General features: G+C 37.6%; 1 protein-coding gene across 1 annotated transcript in view; it reads right to left on the bottom strand.

The window, feature by feature from the left end:
- il1rapl2 (interleukin 1 receptor accessory protein-like 2) overlaps positions 1-25750 on the bottom strand; it is a 647845-nt gene that overhangs the window by 187104 nt on the left and 434991 nt on the right. Inside the window, exons 5-6 of the mRNA XM_059345612.1 lie at positions 17070-17256; positions 16824-16977 (exon numbers count right to left, since the gene is read on the bottom strand). Coding sequence (XP_059201595.1) covers positions 16824-16977; positions 17070-17256 — 341 coding nt within the window. The remainder of the gene's footprint in view (positions 1-16823; positions 16978-17069; positions 17257-25750) is intronic.

Here is a 25750-nt window from a genome sequence, read left to right as displayed (position 1 = left end):
AATCTGTCGATTATTTAAGCGATTAATCGATTAGTTGTTTGGTCAATAAAATGCTGAAAAATATCAATCAGTGTTTCCCAAACCACCTCCCAAACCCAGCGCCCAGGATCATGATATAGGCAACTGGGTGATAAATAAATGGGTTACAAAATTGTGGGATAAAAAAATCAAAAAAACATAACAATAATCATAACAGTAATGTAAGTACAGTACTTGTGTAAATATACTTTGTTACATTCCACCACTCTCGCCTCTCTCGCAGAAGGTTCGAATCTAGCTTGTGGCTCTTGTGGAGTTTGAATGTTCTCCCCATGTCAGCGTGGGTTCTCTGCAGGTCCTCTGGCCTCCTCCCACAATCCAAAAAACATGCAGCTTAGGGTTAATTGGCCGTAGGAGTGAATGAGAGCGTGGTTATCTGTCTCTATGTGTCAGCCCTGTGATAGTCTGGAGACCTGTCCAGGGTGTACCCAATGTCAGCTGGGACTGGCTCCAGCCCCATCGACCCAAGTTTGGATAAGCAGTTAAGGAGACTGGATGAAATAATGAATTTTTTTGGTTTCAAATTGGACACTAATAACAGCAGTCGGGGTTGGTGGTTCGATCCCTGACCATCGCAGCCTACATGTCGAAGTATCCTTGAGCAAGATACTGAACCCCAAATTGCTCCCGATGCTGCGTTCATCAGTGTGTGAATGAATTCCCAATGGTGGCAGGTGGCACCATTTAGGGTAGCCTCTGCCACCAGTATGAATGTGTGTGTGAACGGGTGAATGAGTCAGTCTGTAGTGTAAAGCGCTTTGAGTGGTCGCAAAGCAACTAGAAAAGTGCTATATAAGTGCAGGTCCATTTACCATTTCAACACGCGGTTAATGTTGTGACTGAACAATATGAATTGGTTAGGTTTAGGAAAAGATCATGGTTTGGATTAAACTAAGGTATCTTAAGTTAATGTATAAATTCAGTTTGTTACACACATGAAATATCGTAAGTGATGCATGTCAGCTTACATGTGTGAGCAGTATATGTATCACCATGGATCACTCTATTTATTTATTTTAGAAATCATATTAAAATCCAAATGAAAATTTCAAATCAATATACAGCAAAACATGATCTTGTAAAGGGGGTGACCACAAAAGCTATCAGTAGCTTAAAAAATGTGGGGCCAGACTATCAAAATAACAATACGATATATTATGAAAAAAAAAATGAAAATAATAATTCCTATTTCTACCTGATTCCTGTACCTAACCCCAAAAGTAATTACAGAAGTACAAAGAGTATAAAGTTTAAACACAATGACAAAAACAGACACTGGTACAGCAGAACAAAACACAGCGACCCAGGCTGGAGCTACACATATTTTGACAGTAGTTTTTGTTTTAATCTCTTTTTAAAGATAGACAGAGATGCAGACTCTTTTTCGTCCTCTCAAGCTCATTCCAAGTTTGTGGGCCTATTCAAATTTGAACTCATGTTAGCATAATGGTGATCGCCTGAGAAAGGCTCTATAACAACAAAGGTTTGCTGTTTCAATAATCAAGAATTCATTCATTAATCACTTAACAATGAAGCACTAGCAGAGCACTGCATTGTCTTTGAATTTCTAAAAAACAATTCTGTAAAAAATCAGCAAGCCTGCCTCAATCTGCTCTGCTCCATTTCAGTACCAAGGACAGCGTCATGCACGCAGACACACACACACACACACACACACACACACACACACACATACACACACACACACACACACACACACATAAAAAGGCAGAACCATACAAGGACCAAACAGCAGCAGGGGAGGGGAAATATTATCTATAGTAATAATAATAGTAGTTAGAAACAGTTGTGGGACCAATTCAATGTTTTACACACATGCACACACTCACACAGAGACACTCACACAGAGACACACACACAGAGACACACACACACACGGTTCTGAAACAGCCGCTCAGTGATAGTTACATGCGTCTTGATCCAATAATTTCATTGTTTTTGGTATTTTTCTCTAAAAACATTAAGCTTAGACAGAGGAAGATTAATGAGCAATAAAAACAAATCTTGTATGATCTCATGATATTAGAGTATATCTTTAATATATAGAAAAAAGTAAAGTAAAGCGTATATCTTTAATATATAGAATAAAGTAGAGTAAAGCTGCTTCTTTCTTGTTTTAATTGGTTAACCACGGTCCTGCATGTTTTAGACCTCTTGCTGCTCCAACACAGCTGAATCAAATTATCAACTTGTTATAAGCTCGTGAAGCTGTTTGACAACATGCTGATCATTTGACTCAGCTGTGTTGGAGCAGGGAGAGGTCTAACACATCCAGGACTAGTGGTACTCCAGGAAAGAATTGGCAATCATATGTCCTGGGTCATTTCAGCTTCTTTGTTTTGAATGCATGCTGCAGAGACTCCATTTGTGTAAAGCCTTGTATTAGCATCGTTGTACGTTTAACTATTCATGTATAGCAGTTAACATTTCTTATGTATGCATATTATGATTTATGCATTTCGGTGATTGCTTTGCGATGCCTTGAATATACTTAACTGTCAAAAAAAGTCTGAGAGTACTGAGAAAACACATTGAGACAAAAAGCTGTTTGTCACACATTCAGAGACAGAACTCTTTGATCAGTGGAGCCAGTAGTGGGAGAAGTACTCAGATAGTGGTAGGTAAACATAATATACTCCTATCATAAAGTTCTAAGCCCTAATACACTTTCTGATTGATTAATACATTCATGTATACATGTTTTTTTAATAACTTCATTGTATACTGCAACAACATTGCAACTAGTGCACTAGTATACTGTGAATTCATACAGCACTATGCTGTGTTTTAGTCGACTGTAAAAATCAATGAAATAGAGTATTGTACTGTAATTCAGTATGTGGTTTTATCCCAATAACATACTGTAAAGTAGATAACAGTAGGGGAACTGTAAAATTAACAGTAGAATGCTGGCAACCCTGCTGCCAGTACTTTTCTGTCAAATCAAGGATATACAGGATTTTACTGTAATTCAGTATGTGGTTTTATCACAGTACCATACTGTAAAGTAAATAACAGTAGCAGAACTGTAAAATTAACAGTAGAATGCTGGCAACCCTGCTGCCAGTATTTTACTGTTAATTTACAAGACAATCGTTTACAGTGTATGAACGCTCTAGAGTTGAGGTGTAGACTGCAGACGTAGTGTATGTAGACAAATATAAGATGACCCTGAACATTATATCATGCAAAACATGTTTTCTGTTGTAAAAATGTAACATAAAATCATTCAATCGTAGCAGAAAGTAAATCCCACATTTGTGAAGCTTGTCTATCAGCCATTTAATCACACCTTCTCCTGTGAGGCTGTTGGAAGCATTCTGAATTACTTTCTGTGGCTGTTATCGTTTTCCTGACTGTCTTTTGGAGCTCTGCATTATGACATTGTGTGACACCGGTGATTCCTGGCCGCCAAACAGATGATTCAGTCCCAGTCTGCTCCTGCACTAAAGATGGCGGGAGATGGTTTTGACTCATCAAGTTGTTAGGAATACATTTCCTCTGTGGCAGACTGACTCTACAAAACACTTTAAACAGACTTTGCTTGCCTTGTAACATTGGCTACAACACTTTGTGTGTAGGAGCCAATTCTCTATCTGTTGAAAAATTAATATGTCAATGTTCATACTTTCTCAAAGAATAATAACATTTTATTCAGCCATTTAATGGGCTGATAACAACCTACTGGACCTACTAGTAGGTGGAGCAGGCCCCCACTTGAACATACTAATGGCAATGATAACTGCTGATAAAACCCAATCAATCATGTGATATCATTAAAAACAGGTGGGCCAATAAAGTATTACAGTAGTATCGTAAACACCAAAAAACAAAAAGTGAACTGGATCATTTTGAGGTACTTGTACTTTACCTGAGTATTTCCATTTGATGTAAATTTATACTTCTACTCTAAACAAAAATATTGTAAATAGTGTGCTTTCTACTCCACTACATATAGCTGACAGCTTTAACATGGAAAGATATTTAACATGGAAAACATGATACATTTAAAGTGATTAGACATTTGTTTTTAAATGGTACCTTATAACAGTATATTAGGTAGTTAAAATAAGCCCAGTCTTTACAAAAAATGAAATCCTGCTTACATAAATGCATCAATACAAATAATGTAATAATATATTTAGAATATATACAACATTCAGTGAGACCATTTTTAGGCAAATATTGTACTTTTTACTCCACTACATAGAGCTGTCAGCTTTAGTTACTCTTCAGGTCGAGATTTAAAATAAAGTATATGATCAATTTAAAGTGATTCGACTTTTTTTTTATTAAACCTCATAACAGTATATTAAGTAACTAAATGGGCCCCGTCTTCACAAAATTAAAACACTGCTTACATAAAAGCATCAATAAAAATAATGTATTAATATATTCAGAATATATATTTGTGTGGGTTCATTCTGCATAACGAGTACTTTTAGTTAGCTATCTTTTTAGTTAGCTAGCTTTTAGTGATACTTTAAGTACATTTTGATGCTGATACTTTTGTAACTTCACTTCAGTAAATTTTAAATGCAGGACTTTTACTTGTAGTGGAGTCATTTCACAGTGTGGTATTAGTACTTTTACTTAAGTAAGGGACCTGAATACTTCTTCCACCACTGGTACCAGATGAATGCTCTGGTAGGTGCATCCAGTGCCCCTCTGCTTTGGGCAGGTTTCCAGCAATTCCAGGTCTGATGGTCCAATCACCACTGTTTATCTGAAATGGGGCATGTACAGAGGACTGCTGTGAAGGCTTTTTCGAAAACAACCAAGATGGCAACAATATTTGGTGTGAACAGACAGACACACAGTTTTGAGCTCAAGGACAGACAATCTGGGTATGAGCAGCACATTTGGAATGCAATAGAAGAGGTGTGTGAGAGAGAGAGAGAGAGAGAGAGAGAGAGAGAGAGAGAGAGCGCGTTCAGAACAAGAATCTGAACGCAAAATCTATCCTGCTCAAACTGAAAATCCTGCTATTGAATTTGTAAACAATTGTCTTGGAAATTTATAGTAAAATACTGGAAGCAGGGTTGACATTCTACTGTTAATTTTACAGTTCCTCTACTGTTATCTACTTTACAGTATGTTACTGTGATAAAACCACATACTGAATGACAGTAAAATCCTGCATTTCATTGATTTTTACAGTTAACTAAAACACAGTATAGTGCTGAAACTAGTTGCAATATTGTTGCTTTATTTTTATTATTTTTGTTGCTTATTACTGTCTGAAAGCCAATTACTACGAATTAAGCGCTGTCTTCACTGTAACCTCAGTAATTTTAATATACCATATACTGAATGAGTTAGTTAAGTAAAATACAGCCATTAAAAAAATGTGTACAAGAAGAGACTTAGAAAATATCATATATATATACCGTATTTCCTCAATTTAAAGCCGGGCCCCTATTAATGACCGGCCTCATTTAGTAACCGGGTGTAAAAAACATTTTTAGTAAATAAAAACCGGCCTCTTTTATAAGCCGGGTGTCTTACCGGTGTTATGTCAAAGTCTGTTCCCCCGTCGATATGTGTCCCCCTTACCTTAACCTGCACCAACCTGACCCCTGACCCCAACCAGTCCTCCTTTAAGTTGTTAACATGAGCCCAAGTTTACCTTAACCCCAAACAGTTCTCTCTACAAGGCCTAACCTTAAACTTGAATCCTAACTCCAACCGCGGAGGTGATGCTACGGAGAACACCATTCAGGAAACATCATTTGACGGTAACAGATTTCCACACAACACCTGTATTTTGAAGTTTGGCCACATGAGTTAGTACTGTAGGTAAATATGGTTGTTTCTCCCGCTGTCCTAGTCATTCTCTGTAAAGTCCAGCCGTTTATGCTTGTTCTTCTGGGCTTTTTAGTAGTTTAGACATTTTAAATCCTGCTTCAAATGAACATTCAGCGTGCTGTTCATTGTTTGTTTACATCCCAATACTTCCAATATGGCTGACATCCGGGTAACTGGCTACAATGCGCTGTGTAAAACACTCGGTCAGAGCTGCTCTGATTTTATTTTTTTAATAAAAGCCTCCTTCAAATAATAGCCTGCCCCTATTATCAACTTGGGTCCCAAACTGATTTTTTATTAATAGAAGCCCCGGCTACTATTTGAGGAAATACGGTATATCATATATTTTATGGGAAACGGCATGCTTCCTACAAATATTGCCCAGAATGCATTGTTTTCTAGAGTATAATACCTTTTTAATGGAAAACAGTATGTTACTGTCACAATTTGGCTGTTTTCTTACAGCAATGTGTTACAGTGTAGTCAATAAACTCCAGACTTGTCAGTCTTGACTTAGGACTTGAGTGCAAAGTTTTGAAACTTACTTGTAACTTGTAAAACACTGACTTGGTCCCACAACTGCTTCTAACTACTACCAATATTATTACTATAGGTAATATTTCAGTGACATTCTTTCCCCTCCCCTGCTGCTGTTTGGTCCTTGTATGGTTCTGCCTTTGTGTGTGTGTGTGTGTGTGTGTGTGTGTGTGTGTGTGTGTGTGTGTGTACATTAACATTCAGTTGTTAGTAATGCTGTGTGATCTCTGGTGATCACAGAGTACAGAGTCATATAGTATTACTGCTGTAGCCTCAGGGGGGGGAATGGACCCAGAATAGATCCCAGTGTGATACACAAAATACTCGGGCAAAGACACGCACAAACACACACTTTCACACACACAAACAAATGAAGCACATGCTCGGTCCGCTGGGTAGAACAGATCTGATCAGGTCAGCACAGGGATAACTCAGGGTCAGTGGAGGAGAGGAAGACAGGGATGTGGGAAAGAACAGAGGAAAACAAACAGAAAAATAACAACAAAGTAAATGTAGAAAAGAGAATAAACGAAATACGCTGTGCTTAAGTACAGACTCATACAGCCACTAGCATGACTCGAGATTCTTCTAGTCTTGTTATTTGTCAAGTTCAAAGTGAAGCTGTAGGGAGAGACAAACTTCAGAATATGGATGTAAATTTAAAGGCAACTAAAAGATAGATTATCAAATTATATATATATATATATATATATAAAGGACGTTTGTGCAGACAAACAGACAGACAGACAGACAGAGGGAGAGCGAGAAACAGACAGACTGAACTCTCTAATCTTGTTTTTATATCCGTCATGTCCCACAGTGAAGAGCTCCATCAGCCCTGAGCTGCCTTCAGGAGCAATCTGCTACCGACTGCACCGCAGCTCTGTGTGTGTGTGTGAGAGAGGGTTTGTGTGTGTGTGTGTGTGTGTTTGCCCGCAAGCCTGCACGTACAAACAAGAGTAGGAGTATTATGATGTGTCTGATGCTGTGTGTGTGTGTGTGTGTGTGTGTGCTCTTGTCTCTAAGTGTGTGTAACACAGGGAGGAAATCAGAGTGTGTGCACAGCTGGTTTCACATGTTAGAAAATGGATCATAAAAGCAAACATAGGATAACAGTGAAGGCATGACATATTGTCTGCTCATTATGTCTCCTTTAAAGACTTGAGTCATCTACTGACAGGCTTTTAAATGCAACAAATCTGACTTGAACATTGCAGTTTAAGTGGGATCATCATGTAACCAGAGACTATGCACCAGTTGCGTTGTGGTTAGACCACAACTGACAGGAAATGATACTTTGCAGATTCAAACGAAGGCCCCGTTTCCATGAGGAAGCTTGCGGGTAAAAACGACAAGATATTTTATCGCATGTGCCTTTCGTTTAGAAAGTTTTCCTCCAGAGTGTAAAACTGTAATCCGCTCCTCCATATCATGTCCGTCTACACTGACAAGACACAAAACTCTGCTCACGTCACGTACGCGTTTACGTCACATACATGCTCCAGTACAGGGAAATAAACAAACATGTGGGATTATTTCCATGCGTCGGACCTTCAAGCTGCTCTGGCAGCTCTAATAAACTTACAGGACTCTTTCCACCAAATGTACAGGATATGTACAGATAGTATTAGTGAACAGAGAAGGATCTGGAATTACCTCTATCACATTTTGCCAATTGGTCGGAGGCGAGCCAGACGGCTTTGGACTTCCGCATGCCCAAAGATGCTCTTATCGCGTTACCGTATGTAGCAGATTTCCTCCTGAAAATGCTGGTCTAAACGCGGAATAAAAAGTGAAGATGCGAAGCCACTTTTTTTGTCTTCTGTTCAGACCGTCATGTAAATGTAGCCTTAGACTACCTCAATTAGGACTGGGCGATATATCGATATAAAAGATATATCGATATAGTTCAAATTTTATTTCTTAATATATAAATGCTGCCCTTACTAGGGTTTATCATATTTAGTTCTTTTGTAATATTATTTTTTTCTTTTCTCATATAAATATATTTATTTCAGAAAAAGATAGGCCTATTTTATTTCATAGGCTATTTTTGTTTAAGATATTTTTTTATTTAAATGTGCACTTTATGGAGCTTTGATTTTTTTAAAAGGTACTACTAAAAGGTACTATACAGTATTTATGTTCACTTAAATAAACAGTTTCAATAAAACTACATGTGACATGTCATATTTGACTTTGACTTTATGTTTTTATTTGTTTACATGCATATTTTATTTTGTGCGGGCAGTACATTTTATTTTATTCTATTTTAATTTATTTTATCTTATTGTATTTTACTGTTGTATTGTTTACTTCATCTCTTTGTATTGTGTTATTTATTGTTGTGCAGCACTTTGGAAACCTTGTGTTTGCTAAAATTGTGCTATATAAATAAAGTGTATTGTATTGTATTGACTTTGAACATTTGCTCTCACTTTGCAATAGAAATGTTGCAATTATGGTAGATGCTAAATCCCAACCAGCTAAGGTAGCACAATGATTGATATTAGAATGTAAGAGTAAGAATATCAGGGTTAGCCAATCAGTGACAAAGTAGGGTGGGTCTGCATACCTTCTGTGGACAGGAGCTACCCTTGATTACATCCATGAGCTTTGAGCTGCTGGCTGTTATGAGTGGGCTGAAATCAGAGCACCAATCCACAACAATTGAGTTCCAGCTGTTTTCAAAATACCAGCATGCAACCTTGCTTTTTTACCTCACGCAGTATCTCTATCTCATGTCTCTCCCTGAGGCCCCCCTGGAGAGGTAACAGAAAAACAGAAAATCTCAACTGAGAGTAGATCTTTTGTAAAATACTGCAAAAGAGCACTGCAAAAAAGGTGTGTCTAAAACAAGATAAAAACACTAAATCTGAGGGAAATGATCTTGCTGCATGGACAGATAATTTCACTTGACGATATTTCATAAATTAAGATTATTAAATCTAGAAATAAGCATGTTGAACACTGAAATTAACTGTTAAAACAAGATTAGTTATGTATTACACTTCTAAATCTAAAGTTTTTTTTTTTATCTTGGTAAGAAACAAGTAATTGTCAGTGCACTCTGCTCGGGCCAGTTCATCGCTGCTCGCAGTTTTAATTCATCTTGTATAAATGTATTAATCTTCATTTAAGAAATCGTGTCAAGTGAAATTATCTGTCAATTCAGCAAGATCATTTCCCTCAGATTTAGTGTTTTTATCTTGTTTTTAGACACACCTTTTTTTTTGCAGTAAGACTCGGGGCTCGTGCTGGATGGTGGACTTCTTCACTATAAACTGTAAACTTTGGGATGAAATGTTCCGGCATCATGCCTTTAATAATTCTGTAAGACAGTTATGGTGTGTGTTCAGCTTTTCTACACATCCACATGTGCAGTTCCAGCAGGAAATCTCTGTTATTTCTAATTCTGCTTTATTTGACCAAAATCCAAAGCCTTCAGTAAACCAGGACAAACAAAGAAGCACATTGAGTCTTGATGTTGCACAGTTAATCTAGACCCAAGAACAGCCCAAAACTAAGGACTGACAGTATGAACAGCATTGTAAACACGAGTGATTACTCTTAACCAAGTGTACACATTCCTTGGGTGCAATGGTTAATTTAAAGCTAAAGTAAATGTTTAAAAAACTAACCGTAAGAAGCTTTGAATGAAGCACATTGAGAGTGTGACATTTAGAACATTTCCTCCCCAATGCTTTTTTTTCCCTTCAATCTCACAGCCAACTTTTGGTGTCTATATCCAGCACTTCTTTTCAGCCAAGTGTATATTTGCTGGAATCAACATGATAGCCAGCAGCTGATCTGCAGACTCTTGCCTGTGTCTTTACTTTAATCTCCATTTAATGTTAAAAGCATGGCGATAAAGACCTGCTGCCAAGAGACGCAGACCTAACTACGGGATCAAGGACGGAGACGTTTAGCCAAGTTTGGCACATACTGACACACATCTTATGGGCTGATTTCACTGAAAATCACTTACTGTTACAAATACTGAGCTGAAGTTGAAGAAATCCCCGTCTCCACCTTGTGATAATAAACAATATCTGTTTCCTTTTGCAGCCAGTCACAAATTTATATATTCATGAATACACGCAGACACACACAAATCCTGCCATGGGTTCAGACGGCAACCTCCGCGTCTGAGCATGGAGGCAAACCAGGAAGTGCCTTAAGCTGCATTCTACCCAAAATTCCAGCAGGGGGCGCTAAGTTTGGCTACAAAAAAAATCTGTCCATTCAATTCACTGCAAAATGAGAAAACTTCTCACTTGATTTATTACCTCAGAATTTTTTTAGGACAACACTATGGTCTCAATCACTAGTAAAAAAATCTTCTTCAAGACAATTTGATGGTAATAGTTCTAATAATGGCCCCATTTAGAAGAAATTAGAAGATAAAGAATCGTATGATTTGGGGCGTGGCTACCTTTGATTGACAGGTCACTGACAAGGCGAGCCGTCACCAGGAGAGAAGCAGAACAATGCGTATCCACGACAACGTGTCAATTGAGTTATATCTAACGGTATGTAGAAATAAAAAAGGACGTTTATCGATTTGGTCTCATAACTTTGACCCTTTCACTGTATTTTCACTTAATGACAGTTTATTTGAACGTTTTGTTCAGTAAAAATGTCTTGTTCAGTGTTTGGTTGGACTAACAGACACTCCAAGGAGTTGCTGCTCAGTTTTCTGAGGTCAGTAACAAACATTTAGTTTTTGTTTTTTGCTAGCCAAAACTAACATCCCAGTTAATGCCCCAGTTAATGCTAACATGAATTAGCAGCAGCTTCTCTCAGTCAGGTTGAGGTGTAGAGAGGCTGTAGTCAGTGTTCAGATCCCTCTCGCTCCTCCACAGTCCAGATATGGTCTGCTCCCCATATCAGAAACAAGATGGCGACAAGTGTAAAGCTAAACTAGATGCTTCCAACGGGCCACAAACCAACGGGTGACGTCCCGGTTACGTCCATTATTTATATACAGTCTATGCTTGGGACATGAGCGTTGGCCTGGATTGGCCAGAGATTTGACCCTAAACTCTGTGTGCGTGTGTGTAGAAATGGACAGATCTAAATGTGAACAAATATAGAGAGGAATGGAGAGAGAGAGAGAGAGAGAGAGAGAGAGAGAGAGAGAGAGAGAGAGGCTGAATGCTGCAGTCAGAGAGAGATTCTGGCTTCTGAAACAGGATGATAAATTGGCCTCGGAGCAGTTAGTGTGTGCATCAGGCTGACACACACACACACACATATATATCTTGGTTCATTCATGCTTAGATTGCTTCACTGAGTTCGTCTCTCCCCATATGTTAGCTTTCTTCCCTGCTCATTTCTGTAACTTATCTGATAATGACTCCAAAAACAACACAGGGATGTCACGAAAGGTCGATATAAGACTTGTTAATGTATAGAAACAACAAACTGAGGGACAGTTTTACACTATGGTCTTATTATAGTGCTCGCTGTGATGATAAAACAACCCACAGTCACAATTAGCAAAGCTGGTGATTTATTTATTTTCTATGTAAATTCTGACTGATGACATAACACATCTCTTTGAAACGTATTTGCATAGTTTGTTTTCCCTCGGAGCATGAGATGTACCCACATCCTGTCATTAGAAATCACTTCCTTTTGTCTGTTTTTATCCTCTGAAATGATTCCCTTCCTCACTTCAGGTGCCTCATCTTGGTGATTTGTGTCAGCTTGGCATCTGCGCTATTTGATGTGTAATGTAGAAATGTGAAATGAAGAAACGAGTAGGTCGAGTGCCAAAAATAAGTGCTGAACTTGTTACCCCTTGTACCAGGGGTTAACTTACAGAGATTAGAACCAGCAAAATGTAATCAATGTACCTTATTGTTTGCCAAAACACACACCACATTGTGCTAGATTAAGATTAAGAACAAGCTGTTAATAAGTTTTACTTAGGTGAGAAAGTAACCATTTTCATTGCTGCTAAATGATCAGGTAATAAATCTCTGATTCCAAAACATTTGGGGCGCTGTGTAAAACATAAGAAAAACCAAAATGCATCAAATTCAGAATTTTTTCTTCATTTTCAGGAATAAAAGTTTATCAGTTCTGTTTTTTTATGGTTTTAGACAAGGGGACAACTTTTTAGGAATTGGGGTTGTACAAATAACATTTGAGAATTTGTGCCTCCTGGTCCAGCACTGTAAGGAGCTATCAGTGTCTCCAACACATCGCCTCCAACTCACTAAATAAATATTTTAGGGCCGGGACTCGATTAAAAAAAACAAATCTAATTAATTAGAGGCTTTGTAAGTAATTAATCGAAATTAATCGCATTTTAATATATATTTATTATATAAATATTGTTTATTTTTGTTCAAGTCCAACAGACCAGTGCAATTGTTGTCATTAAGTGTAGCAATAGCATATTTAGAAATATAGTACAGTTCAGAAATTTCAGAAAGATACTTGAGGCTGGATGTGCTGCGGTGATATGTGAATTCCTTGTTGCATAGCAACACAACCATGCTCTTATTTATTTTGTATCAAATGGTTACAGGAGTATGTGTAATGGAAATGACAGCTAATTAAGATAAATCTTGAATGATAAAGAAATTATTTACTTAATTTGAATGAATAACATTATGGATTGCATATTGAAGAAATTAAATGGGGTTTGTTGGTATGAGCAAACTAAGAATAACTATGTATATTTGTCTTTAACCTTGTCACCTCTCATGTTATAGTGCTGACCTGATAGGCCAGTTTGAACTGGCAAGGCGGGCTCTCATACTACATATATGAGTGAAATGTCAGAGGCAGAGTTCTGATGGAGGGAGAGCGTGTCTGAACTGTTTAAGCTGTGACCAGTTTTTTAAATTCATATTTTATTTTGTCTTGGTCTATTTTTGAGACTGAAAATAAAAGTCTTACTTATTTTTCAGCATAACTCCTGGCTATTGTGATGGTTCTTTTGTCCTCCCCAAGTCTCACTATGTTTCTCTGCACCTCACATTGCAACATAATCATTTTGATGACTACTTTAACTGACTCCTCTGACTATCAAATGGAGCATTGTTTATTTGACTAGTTGACAAATTAGTCACACCCTAACTGTTAGTAATGCCCAATATGAATAACAAGTAGAAAGCAAAAACTAATCTTAATCTCTATCCGTTTTATTTAACAAAACACAGCACTATACCTCTGTAATAGCAATCTGTAGCACTCACTTTACATATCATTCCAATACTCATTCATTGGAGCTCAAGGAATCATATCTGATCAAAGTGTCCAACACTGCTTAAAATACAATCAAATAATTCTTTAATGTGACAACTCAACATGGGAGCTAACGCTTTCACAATAAACTCTGAGAGAGAAAATGAAATTTCTCGTGCTTTCTTACTCCACAAGCGAGTAGATCAAGAGAAGTGAGGAGAATTGGTTCTGAATAATTCCTTGAAAAAATGAAGCAATTCCTGTTCGTATCGACTCGGCTCAACAAAAGGTTGCTGCACATCTGAACCAGATCACAAGGTGCAAGATGAAAACCACCCTCACGTTGGTTCCGGGACTCAAAATGTAAGAGATGTGGAGCACTAAATGCAAGCCGGTAAAAGGATATTGTTCAAGGCATATTCACTTTCACTCTTTGCTGCTTATCATGGAACATCACATTATGTCAGACTAGAATATCACTCTCTTTGTGTGTTTTTATGTGTGTGTCTGAGGGAAGGCACTGCCGAACAGTGTCTGAATGTGTTAAGTGATGTGCATGTTACTGTGTGTGTGTGTGTGTGTGTGTGTATGTGTGTGTGTGTCATAGAGAATAAGCACACTTTATTGTCGTGCCTCACACCAACATGCATATTGCACATGGCACAACAACAAAACACAAGCAGGCATGTGGATGCAATCAAAGAGACTGCAGTTCTCCCCCATACACACACACACACACACACACACACACACACACACACACACACACACATACACACACTACAAAAGTGCAGATGGAAGTCAGCTTAAACTCCTCACAGCAAAGTGCAGATGTTACTGCCGAGTCAGAGTTAATTCAAAAGCCACTGAAGCTTGAAAAAATGTTTGTTTAAACTGAGAATTAAACAAATAGAAACACGCAAAATAGTGCCATGAATGTAAAAGCTCTCGGTTGTTTTAGGGTGGAGTTGTATTGTGCAAAAAGGAAACTTTAAAAGTGCTATAGTAATGATGAATGATGTATTGCTGAGTCGAGGCATCTGTCACAATAATGGATGTTCTGGAGTCACTGAGATATCAACTGTATATTAAAAGCAGGCTCAGTACATATTCCTGCCATGCTTTAAGTCCACTCTCTTTCTTTGATGCAGTCACTTCAACCACTCTGAGTGGTGTGTTGCACATACAATTCATCCGGTCTGTAAAAAAAGAGGTGTGCTGTTGGCATATCTGGTTCTTGCTGACCCAATAGAAACCCAGTACCAATATCATGTCCATCTTTGTTGTCATACAGAATCTGACAGACTCCATCCTTTCCTATCTATATTATCTGTACCCATTCCATTCCACTTAATATCCTGTCATAGAACAAAGAAAACATAAAGAACATTCAAACCAAGTTGTCTTAAATGTTGGCACTGCACATTTGTGCAAGCTGCAGACACATGTACGTTGAATCTCAGTGCTCAGTTTTACAGCGGACATGAATGGTAAAATGGTAAATGGACTGCACTTATATAGCGCTTTTCTAGTCTTTGCGACCACTTAAATCGCTTTACACTACAGACGGCAGTCATTCACCCATTCACACACACTCATACTGGTGGCTGTGACTACCCTAAACAAACACCTGCCTCCTGCCACCATCAGGAATTCATCACACGCCAATGAACACAATATCTGGAGCAATTTGGGGTTCAGCCCAAGGATACTTCGACATGTAGGCTGCCATGGTCAGGGATCAAACCACCAACCTTCCGTGGGTTACTGCTCTACCAAGTGAGCCACAGCTGAACTGGACCTGAACATCCATCTCCTGTCTGAAAGTCTGGTATCTGTCTCACACCTTATACAACGTCATCAGCCAAAGTGCATCTCATACAGACAGCAAAAGGTGCCAAAACGTTTCTTTTAATAAAATTATTTTAATATAGGTAATACCTGTTTCTACTGTCTATCGCACTGGTGGTGTGCCACAGGGCTTAATTTTAGGTCCACTTTTGTTTTGCATTCTCTCTTGAGGACATCATATACAAATATAAATTTGAATTTTCACGCTGATGACACCTGACAGTGTGTACCAGTAATTCCTTTGAAAAAAAACAGCTGTGATTTTGTCATTAGCAGACTTAAGCAGATAGATGTCTAAAAAGTTCCTGCAGCTCAATGACTCAATCAAAGATCAGCTGGTCCCCAACACTGTTCAGGGTAACGTTACCTGACCTCAGTTATGCTCTACTGAACAAGGTTGTACAGTCTTGCTAAATTGGTTACAGGTTCATAAAATAAAGATAACTTCCAGGACAAACTGACAACCTGATAGAGCAAATTGTTCAAAAGTGTGGGCTCATTACTGTTCAATGTTTTCTCATGTGTTCATGACTTTATGTTTTGCAACAAATGAAAGACATCTGTATCAATATCTGTGTCGATTAAATCGTAAACCATGTCCAAGCCATGTCCTGCTTTTTCCACAATAAACAACAAAGTAAAATTAGATATTAATATTAACCTTTCTATCTCCTGGCATCAATTTCCATGCTTTTATTTTATGCTGTTTGGACCAACATATCTCCATTTATTCATGTTTGTGCCAGAGTTCTCTCCCTCAATTGCAGTTGCTCCAAAAAGCAGCAAATATTATAACAACCCCTATTTTAGCCTCCCTTCACTGGCTTTCAGAATTGATTTCAGAATTGCAATAATTGCTTTTAGGGCCACATTGGGCAAAGCCCCAAAATACATCTGTGGACCTCTGACCTTAAGTCCTATTAGCAGGACTGCAGCCTGAAGGCTTCCAGTGAATAACCTTTAGCGGTTTCTAGGTCCAGGTTAGTAACTAGAGGCTTTCCAGTGATTTAATCATCATCAATCCCTTTCAATCCAAGCCTATCCTCATGTTCAGTTCATGCCCATTCGATATTTCTTCCTCCATTGCATAGTATGCTGTTCTGTCTGGTTCCAACTCATCCACTCCCATTGCATCATTCCCTATCTCATTCTATATTTTATGGATACATCCAGCAACAAAGGTTGCTTCCACAAAGGTAGGAGCCATGCATCATTTCTGGCTTTAAGGATACATGTTCTTTCATATTGCCATCATATGCCAAAACACATTTTGATTTCTACAACGTATATGTCCAATATTTTCCCATATTCTACAATGTATGACCATTTCTCCATCCATCATCCATCCATGCACCATGTCCTACCTGTAACTTTGAGTTGTGTTGTCCTCCGCACCAGTCTGGATCCATACTGTAACTCACAGGTGTAATTTCCCCCATCGCCCTCCTCCACCTCAGGAATCCAGATGTGAGTATTGTTAACAAAGATGGAGCTCCTCCATTCAACCCGCTCGCACTCCTGTCAAGAGACACAAACTAATCAAAATACAACATTCGACAGATGACTGACGGATGTCTTGTTATCTCTAGAAGTTTTTGTGTTTGACGTACCTTATACCAGGTCATCAGAGGTTGCTTGTATGGAGCCAAATAGTCTTCTATATTAGGACAGGTGATCATTTTGCTGTGGGTTATCTCAGCTTCCTCCAAATGTTTGATATTGCTGCTGAAGCATTTCCCCTCATCACTCTCCTCAACAGTCATCGACATGGACACTTTCATGCAGTATGTCGAGTTCCTGAAGAGATGACAAACAACATTGTAAAAGTGTTTCTATCATGTTCTTTTACTGACATTAGCAGTCTTTCAAACTTTTTGTTTTTCATTCAAGGGTTAAAGAAAACAGTGACTTGAATCATTCTCCATTTGTCCAAATACTGGAACACTGTGCAACAGTGTAAGAGCTCTTTCCATGGGTAAAGTACTGGGTGGATCGTCTGGCACTGTTGTGGGTATTTTGGTGAAATTATAGGGCCTTCGACATCTCAGTGTTTATTTGACAACATTGAAGGAAATGGCGTCCAGAAGAAATTACGGGTTGTACAACCTCTAACATACACAAACAAAACACCATTTCATAAGAAATGAAACTCTAAAGGTACATCTTTGGGGTAATGCTGAGGCAATGGTGTATTCCTTTTACTGCAGTAACTATTTTGTCTAGAAAGACTTCACTTGAAGGATCAGCCTTCATTCTGGTTGAGGTTTAAAATGACAGGGGTTTTCATATTGAGAAAGAAAACATGTTGGAATTTGTTTTATATTAAACAGCATGACTGACATGGCATGACATGCCTTGGTAGAAAAAGCACAGGTGTTACGACTGGTGGCTCCTTTTGGATGAGGATTGGTAGATTGTAATGTCAATCATTACTTTGGGCCAATGTTAGTCTACCAGTGAACCACTTTGTAGAATAATGATTGACATTACAATCTACCAATCCTCATCCAATCATTCAAAAGGAGCCACCAGTCAGGTCAAAGGTCTGGAGAAGGTGGCTATTTGCTGTTTCCATGGTTTCGTTCACCACTATGTAGAGACTTAAAGTCCATACAAAGTAAAGCATATTAAGATCATAACTCATATACAACAACTTCCTTACTTACTACTAATAAGCAATAATTCTTAGGTTATTGAGGGAAAACTCTTAGTTAATGGCTTACTGGTTGTATATTAAGGCCATGCAGAATAAGGCATTAATAATGTTAATACTTAATAATGAGCTAATATGTTACTTATTTGCATTCTAATAAGCAACTAATTAATGTTGAATATGTGTTCCCTAATCTAAAGTGTTACCAAGATAATTGATCCCAAACCTCTACAACAATGTGCCGATACTGTGTTTACAGTTACTACTTAAATAAATAGCCTAATAGATAAAAAAGAAAAAAAAAAAGTTGCTCAGCCCAGCCGTAAAGCATATTTGTTCTGCAAGGTTTAATTGGATCAGGTGTGCAGGTGGAGCTGAAGCAATCTATGGGCTTTGAGAAAATGTGAGCTGTTTATTGGTGCAATGTTGGATTGAGATAACACAACACATCCTGCTGTTATGATGTTACATGTGACAGAATGAGCCTTGAGCCTAATGATCTAACGAAATAAAAAGAACAAACTTTGAAGTTTATTCTGATGTGTGTGACGCACCGTGCTTTCAACATCATTTTGGATAAGAAGTCTAAATTCTGCCCAAGGTGATGGTAATTGTTTATGTGTGTGTGCGTTTGTGTAGGCCTTGCTATGTGTGTGTTCTCCCAAGTTCACCTCCAGACACAAAAGACCACATTGATCTCTTTCTTTCTCTCTCTCCCACATACACACAGGGCCTCACCCATTGTCCCCTAACTATAACCTCTCATCTAAGTGGATCTAAACCACTTATCCCATCAGTGCTGTGCGTGTGTGTCCGTCTGTGCAAGTATGTGTGTATCAAAGAGGGGATGCAGGGATTTTTTTTAAGTCATTGACCTAACCGAGACCACAGAGTATTGAACTAGAGGCCTGGAAAACCTTCATCCATCTCTCAGGTTCTCTCCCTTCCCATCAATCCATCTCCAGCCTCGAGCATCTTGTTTTCTCCTCCAGTGACTCAGTTACCTTTTATTGTATGCTCCTGTGGCTCTCTCGCTCCGTCTCTTTCTCTCACACACACATCATCCAGCCTTTTATGAACCCTTAACATTTATTCTGTCTTCTTTGTGCTCCACTTCATGGCCAATTTTTATGACTAGAAATAAAAAATAACAGCAATGTGAAAAATGGACGAATTAACAAATTAATTACCCTTTTATTGTGGTGCTGTTAAGTAACATGCATGCATTTGTAGAACCACATTGTATGCTTGGTGCAAGTACTGTACTCCCCAAAGAATGACCCCACAGGTTATTTGTACAAGCAGCTTATTGTTGACTTATTTCAACCTAACCACCAACCAACCTTGGACTTTAAAACTAGGAGCACTGCAAAATAGGTGTGTCTGAAAAGATAAAAACACTAAATCTGAGGGAAATGATCTTGCTGCATGGACAGATCATTTCACTTGACAATATTTCTTAAATTAAGATTGTTAAATCTAGAAATAAGCATGTTGAAAACTTAAAATAAGAAATTAACTCTTAAAACAAGATAAATTATTTAACACTTCTAAATCGTTAGTTTTTTTTTATCTTGGTAAGAAACAAATAATTGTCAGGTCACTCTGCTAGGGCCAGTAATTTTCTATTTTAAGCATTCAAAATGCTTATTTTTCTAGATTTAATAATCTTAATTTAAGAAATCTTGCTAAGTGAAATCATCTGTCCATGCAACGAGATCATTTCCCTCAGATTTAGTGTTTTTATCTTGTTTTTAGACACACCTTTTTTGCAGTGAGACTAGTGTCTATTTTAATAAACTTAAAGACGACAGTCACAATTTTAAACACTTTTTTGGTTGAGGTTTGGCACCAAAACAAATCAGTTAAGGTTAACCTGTTACGGCGGGCAGTCTGAATTTTCTCCGTTTTTATTTTCTATTGGAGGCTGTAGCAGGCTCAATTTTAGGTATGTACTGGAAATACTGGTATCATATACAGGTATGGAAAACTATTGGACCACCCTTGTTTTCTTCAATTTCTTGTTCATTTTAATGCCTGGTACAACTAAATGTACATTTGTTTGGACAAATACAACGATAACAACAAAAATAGCTCATAAGAGTTTAATTTAATAGCCAATATCATTCATCAACATTTTACATGGTTTTCTTGATAATGATTTTGGTTAATATCAATAAAACTATCCAAAATGACTGGATATCAGCTCTTAAACTCTTATGAGCTATTTTTGTTGCTATCATTATAGTTGTTCAAACAAATGTACCTTTAGTTGTACCAGGCATTAAAATGAACAAGAAATTGAAGAAAAAGGGTGGTCTAATATTTTTTTCCCATGACTGCATAACATGTTGGGAAGTTGCCGAAACAACGCTGCAAAGTAAGGCTACTTTTTATTTTATTTTCAAAGTTGTCATGTGACATCCTGATATCTAAATCAGCTGTTCTCAACCTTGGGGTCGGGACCCCAATTGGGGTCACGAGATGATTTCTGGGGGTTGCCAAATAATTTTGGAAGTCAGCTCTGTCTCCACTGTGTTAAAGTGTTCATGTGTTAATGTGTTTTAGTCTTTTTGGTCACTCAATGTCTTTTTTGGTCATTTTGTGTCTTTTTTGGTCATTTTGTTTCTTTTTGTGATCATTTTGTGGTCATTTTGTGTCTTTTTGGCAATTTTGTTTCTTTTTGGGGTCATTTTGTGTCCTTTTTAGTCATTTTGTGTCTTTTTGGTCATTTTGTTTCTTTTTGGGTGATCTGAACTGTGCGTGTGAGATTCTGTTCAGTGAGCGGGGGTCGCGGACAACATGCATGTTAAATTGGGGGTCGCGACTCAAAAAGGTTGAGAACTACTGATCTAAATGAAAATGGGCTCTCTGGGATCCCACAAGTCTCTTCTTTACATAAATGGCTACTTATGCACAACAAAACATTAATGTTAATGTTGCTTTGTAGCCACTCGATATGTAAAGGGGAGAGCTTGTTAACACGGTTTTCCAGCCTGTCCTCCTGTCAACACGTCAATATAAGTTGTGTGTACAGGCAGCGAAAAACAAGCTATATTTACGAACATTTACGGATTCCCCAGTCTGGTTGCAGGCTGAGGTGGTGGATGGGTCAAACATGCAATGGACTTTTAACCGGGAGAACTGGGTTCACGTCCCGTGTGAAACCAAAAGTGAACCATTTTTAACTTAAGTTATGTTCTTTACGGAAGTTACGTGAATGACGTTTTTGAACGTTTAAAATGTGGTAGTCGTGTGACCCTTGTAACTACTTCATTTCTGGCATGTATGGACATTTATTTACAGTTCAAACTGTCTTTTATAACGCCTTATCAGACGTTTTTTGCCCTAACCCTAAATCAGTGGTAAATAAATCCACAAAAACTGCAGCCTTTTTTTTTTTTACAACCGCGGACCGTACGTGTGTGCTATTTTTAGAACACGTCATTGTACCGCGCGCCGCGGTACCTTAATATGCGAGCCGCAATATGCCTGCGTGCTGTAATTTGTGGTACTGACACACGGCCTCTTCTGCCGTTCATGTTGGAGAACTTGTTGCAGTTTTCATAATAATTTTAAAAGGTGACAATATGTCGGTGTCATTTTTTACCCTAAGGAAATAAAGAATCAATTATTGCATGTTGAATGTTCTCTGACGTGCTAGCTGCTCAAGCTAAATCCAGACAGTGATAACTATTTTAGTCAAATCTATTGACTTCATCGCCAAAATTTGAGACTTATTTGCAACATGCAAAACAATGACTTTGTCCCACCCCTATGTGTAAAGAACAAGTTAATTCTGTGTTGAAATATGATTACAAATGGTGTTTGTGGATCATGGATTGAGGTAAACCTCCACATCAAAACTGATATGTGATGAAATATCTTTAATCAAAGCTATACATATCCTCCCTCGCAAACACCCTCATGCACCCAAGAGCTAAAAGGGATTTTATGTTAAAAACATTCTTTTCATCTTGTTGCTTTGATGATATTGTTCTATACATTCATGCCAGACACACACATTGAAGAAAGGGACAACTAAAACAGCTTCCTGTTGTTGTTCTCCCTGCTGTGTCTCTTTTCCACCGTTGTATCTTTGTCACGGTCTCTCCCTCTGCCTGTCCAACCCAGAAAGCAGAAGCCTAACACTGAACGATAAAAACAGGATCTACGTAAAGACAAATGTATTATGCATATCTCACTATAAACATGACGATTCAATTAGACCGCAGTGCAAACGCTGTGTCAGAAGCATTTAGCGCACGCTGTGCACCTCTTACGAATGCAAATTGTGCATCTCTGTGTGGGCGTGCATTCATTTGTGGAATACATTTAAATGCTTAGGTTAGAAGAACGGCCCTGAAGTAAAAGAGTATACTGCAAAAAGCCACAAAAAACAAGAAAAAAAAGTGTAAAAATTAGGTGTATTTTGCTTAAAAATAGCAAAATTATCTGCCAATGGAACAAGAAAATTTGTCTTGTCAAGACTTTCCAAAACAAGTAAAACTATCTCATCTCAATGAACCCACAAATACCTTAGAATGAGTGTATTCTGACTAATAACAAGTGCATTTTTCTAGATTCTAATGAAATACATGTGACCTATTTTCTCAATATGTTGAAAAATATTTCTTGAATTAATAATAAGTAAATGCTAGAGCCATCATCTTGACATAATGACATGCATAGGCATTATATTTCTAGAAACCAGCAAAGTCAGACTAAAAACTAGTGAACTTTTCTTGATAAAGCTACAAATATTTTCATCTGGCTGCTTGTTTTAAGTATGTGAAGAGGTAAAATATGTCAAAGTTATGATTTCTTAGTTATGCTTTGAAATAGCAGTTTTATACTTGTAAGTTTTGATATTCTAGTTTCAAGCACGTATTTACTCAGTTTAGGTCAGTTTAGGTCATACAATCTCAGTAAGAAGCTGTAATATCTGATTTAGATAATTTAGGACCAAAACACTTAAAACAAGTGAAACAGTCGAAAATAAAAGTTGCTGACTAAGAAGAACTACGTTATCAGACAATAAATAAGAATATATCCCCTTGATCAAAGATATTTAATTTTACTTAGATTTCAGTTTTAGCAGTGTATTTAATGCAAGAGCTGCACCGTTTGTTCCTGCTGTAGGTCTTTGCAAATAAAATAATGAAATATTTTGATATTTCGTGGATAGCCCTTTTTTTCAGTTTCAATTACCTGTAAGGCCAACAAGTAATAATACCCAACTCTGAATATATTTGGGATTATTGGAAGGAAGAACTGAGAGGCACTAAAAATGAAATGTCTGAGCCCTATTATATTCCTCCCACACTTGATTAAAATATGTTCATGGCCTCTGTTTGTGAGACTCTAGGAAATATAGGAAATCCCTAATTAAAGCAAGAGGCAGATGGGGCTAGAATGAAAGACACCAAAAAATAATATTGCATCCCCAAACATCTCCTGGGTGAGTTGAACATCACAGCAGTTCCAATGTATGTATTTTCAGAGTAGAACTTTCCTTTAATTGGCTTCTTCCAAAGGAGAGTTCCAGTCAACTTTGGAAATCAAAGATGTTTGAAATCAATTCATCATTTTCTTTGTCCACAGATGTATTTTTAAGCATCCCTCACATTCATCTGCGTGACTTAACAGCAGACAATTGATCAGATAGTGTAAGTCACGAACAGGATAAGGTGTAAGGTGTCCATATAGATACAACTTTTACACTCACTGTATCAAAAATAGTATTAGCATTCATTTCACATTTTGAGAATTACCTTTTTTTTTTTTAGCTTTCTTGCCAAGAGTTAAATGAGAGGATTATTTCTACTGAAATGACTACATATAAGGCTATAAGCAGCCAGCAGGTTAGCGGGCAGCTAGCTTAACCCGATAAAGGGAACAAAACAGGCAACACAATATGCCTACGAGTTTAAAATTCCGAGTAGAGATTTAATGTGCAGTTATGTGCCAATCAGTGGTGAAAGAAGTATTCAGATCCCTTACTTAAATAAAAGTACTAAGACCACACTGTGAAATTACGCTACAATAAAAAAGTCCTGAGCCACATAAATGTCCTCCTGCTTCCTCTTGACAGATATTCACATTAGCAGCTGTCTTAAGGGCTGAGGTGCTGCATTAACAGATTTTATCTTCAGAGGGATTTTGGCTGGGTAATTTTAATGTGAAAATTTTAAGAAAAAAATCATTTTCTTCTCAAAATTTCACCTCAACGACCACTTGCCAGTACAAACTTTTTCTCAGGCTACAGCCAAAACTGGGGCCTGTTTCCTTAAGCGAGTTTTTCTAAATAAACCAGGTTTATTTTGGTTATTCTGACAAATTTTCAGTTGATTCGGTTCTATAAAGGTTCAACACAATTTCCAGCACAAGTTGTCATAGCAACTGAGCTTGAACTAGGTTGAATTAGCTTTTTTTTTTTAATCAAGAACAAGATTAAACATGCCAACTACAATGACCATTATTATTTGGCAATTTTTGTGCACAATAAAGCACTCAGCTTAGTCTGGAGCAGTGGTGGAAAAAATATTCAGCTCCCTATATTTCAGTAAAAGTACTAATACCACACTGTGAAATGACTCCATTAAGTAAAAGTCCTGCATTCAAAACTTACTGAAGTAAAAGTACAAAAGAATCAGCATCAAAATGTACTCAAAGTCTCAAAAGTAAAAGTACTCGTTATGCAGAATGAACCCACCCAGACTGTTTTATATATTCTAAATATGTTATTAGATTATTTGTATTGATGCATTTATGAAAGTATCATTTTAATTTCCTCAAGATAGGGCTCATTTTAACTACTTAATATACTGTAATGATGTTTAATTAAAAAAACATCTCATCAATTTAAATTCATCATGATTTTCATGCCAAAAGTAACTAAAGCTGTCAGCTAAATGTAGTGGAGTATACGTACAATATTTATCCTAAAATGTAGTGGAGTAGAAGTATAAAGTTACATGAAATGGAAATACTTAAGCACAAGTACCTCAAAATTGTACTCAAGTACAGTACTTGAGTAAATGTACTTAGCAACATTCCACCACTGGTGCCAATAGCAGCATTTTCCTTTAGTTGACTTCGGGTGACGACAAGAAGTCAGACAACAAACTGGCAAACACTCTGGCAAGACTTGCGACCTGGTTTATTTGGTAAACTCGCTTAAGGAAAAGTATGTACTGGAAGGTGGTTGTTGAGGTGAAATTTTGAGAAGAAAATGATTTTTTTCTTCAAATTTTCACATGAGAATGACCCAGCCTAAATCCCCCTGAAGATAAAATCTGTTAATGCAACATCTCAGCCCTTAAAACAGCTGCTAATGTGAATATCTGTCAAGAGGAAGCAGGAGGACATTTATGTGGCTCAGGACTTTATTAAGCAGGCAAGAAAATGGCTGCAAGAAACAGAAAAATTAGATATTGAAATGCTGAAGAACAGAGTTAATATAGTACCACAGATAAGATTGTGCAGGGATAGTATTTATGGTTTATCTTGATCTTATTAGAGATGTGTTTGCATTTCACAGCCGCAGGTTATTTCATTCTCATGGGACGTGCACACTTTGCAGGCCAACAAAGCAGTGTTAACAGCACTGGTTTATTGGGATCATTTATAGGACAC

Source organism: Centropristis striata, chromosome 12 (assembly GCF_030273125.1).
Source record: "Centropristis striata isolate RG_2023a ecotype Rhode Island chromosome 12, C.striata_1.0, whole genome shotgun sequence".
Taxonomy (NCBI): domain Eukaryota; kingdom Metazoa; phylum Chordata; class Actinopteri; order Perciformes; family Serranidae; genus Centropristis; species Centropristis striata.
This window is presented reverse-complemented; position numbering and strand designations above follow the sequence as displayed.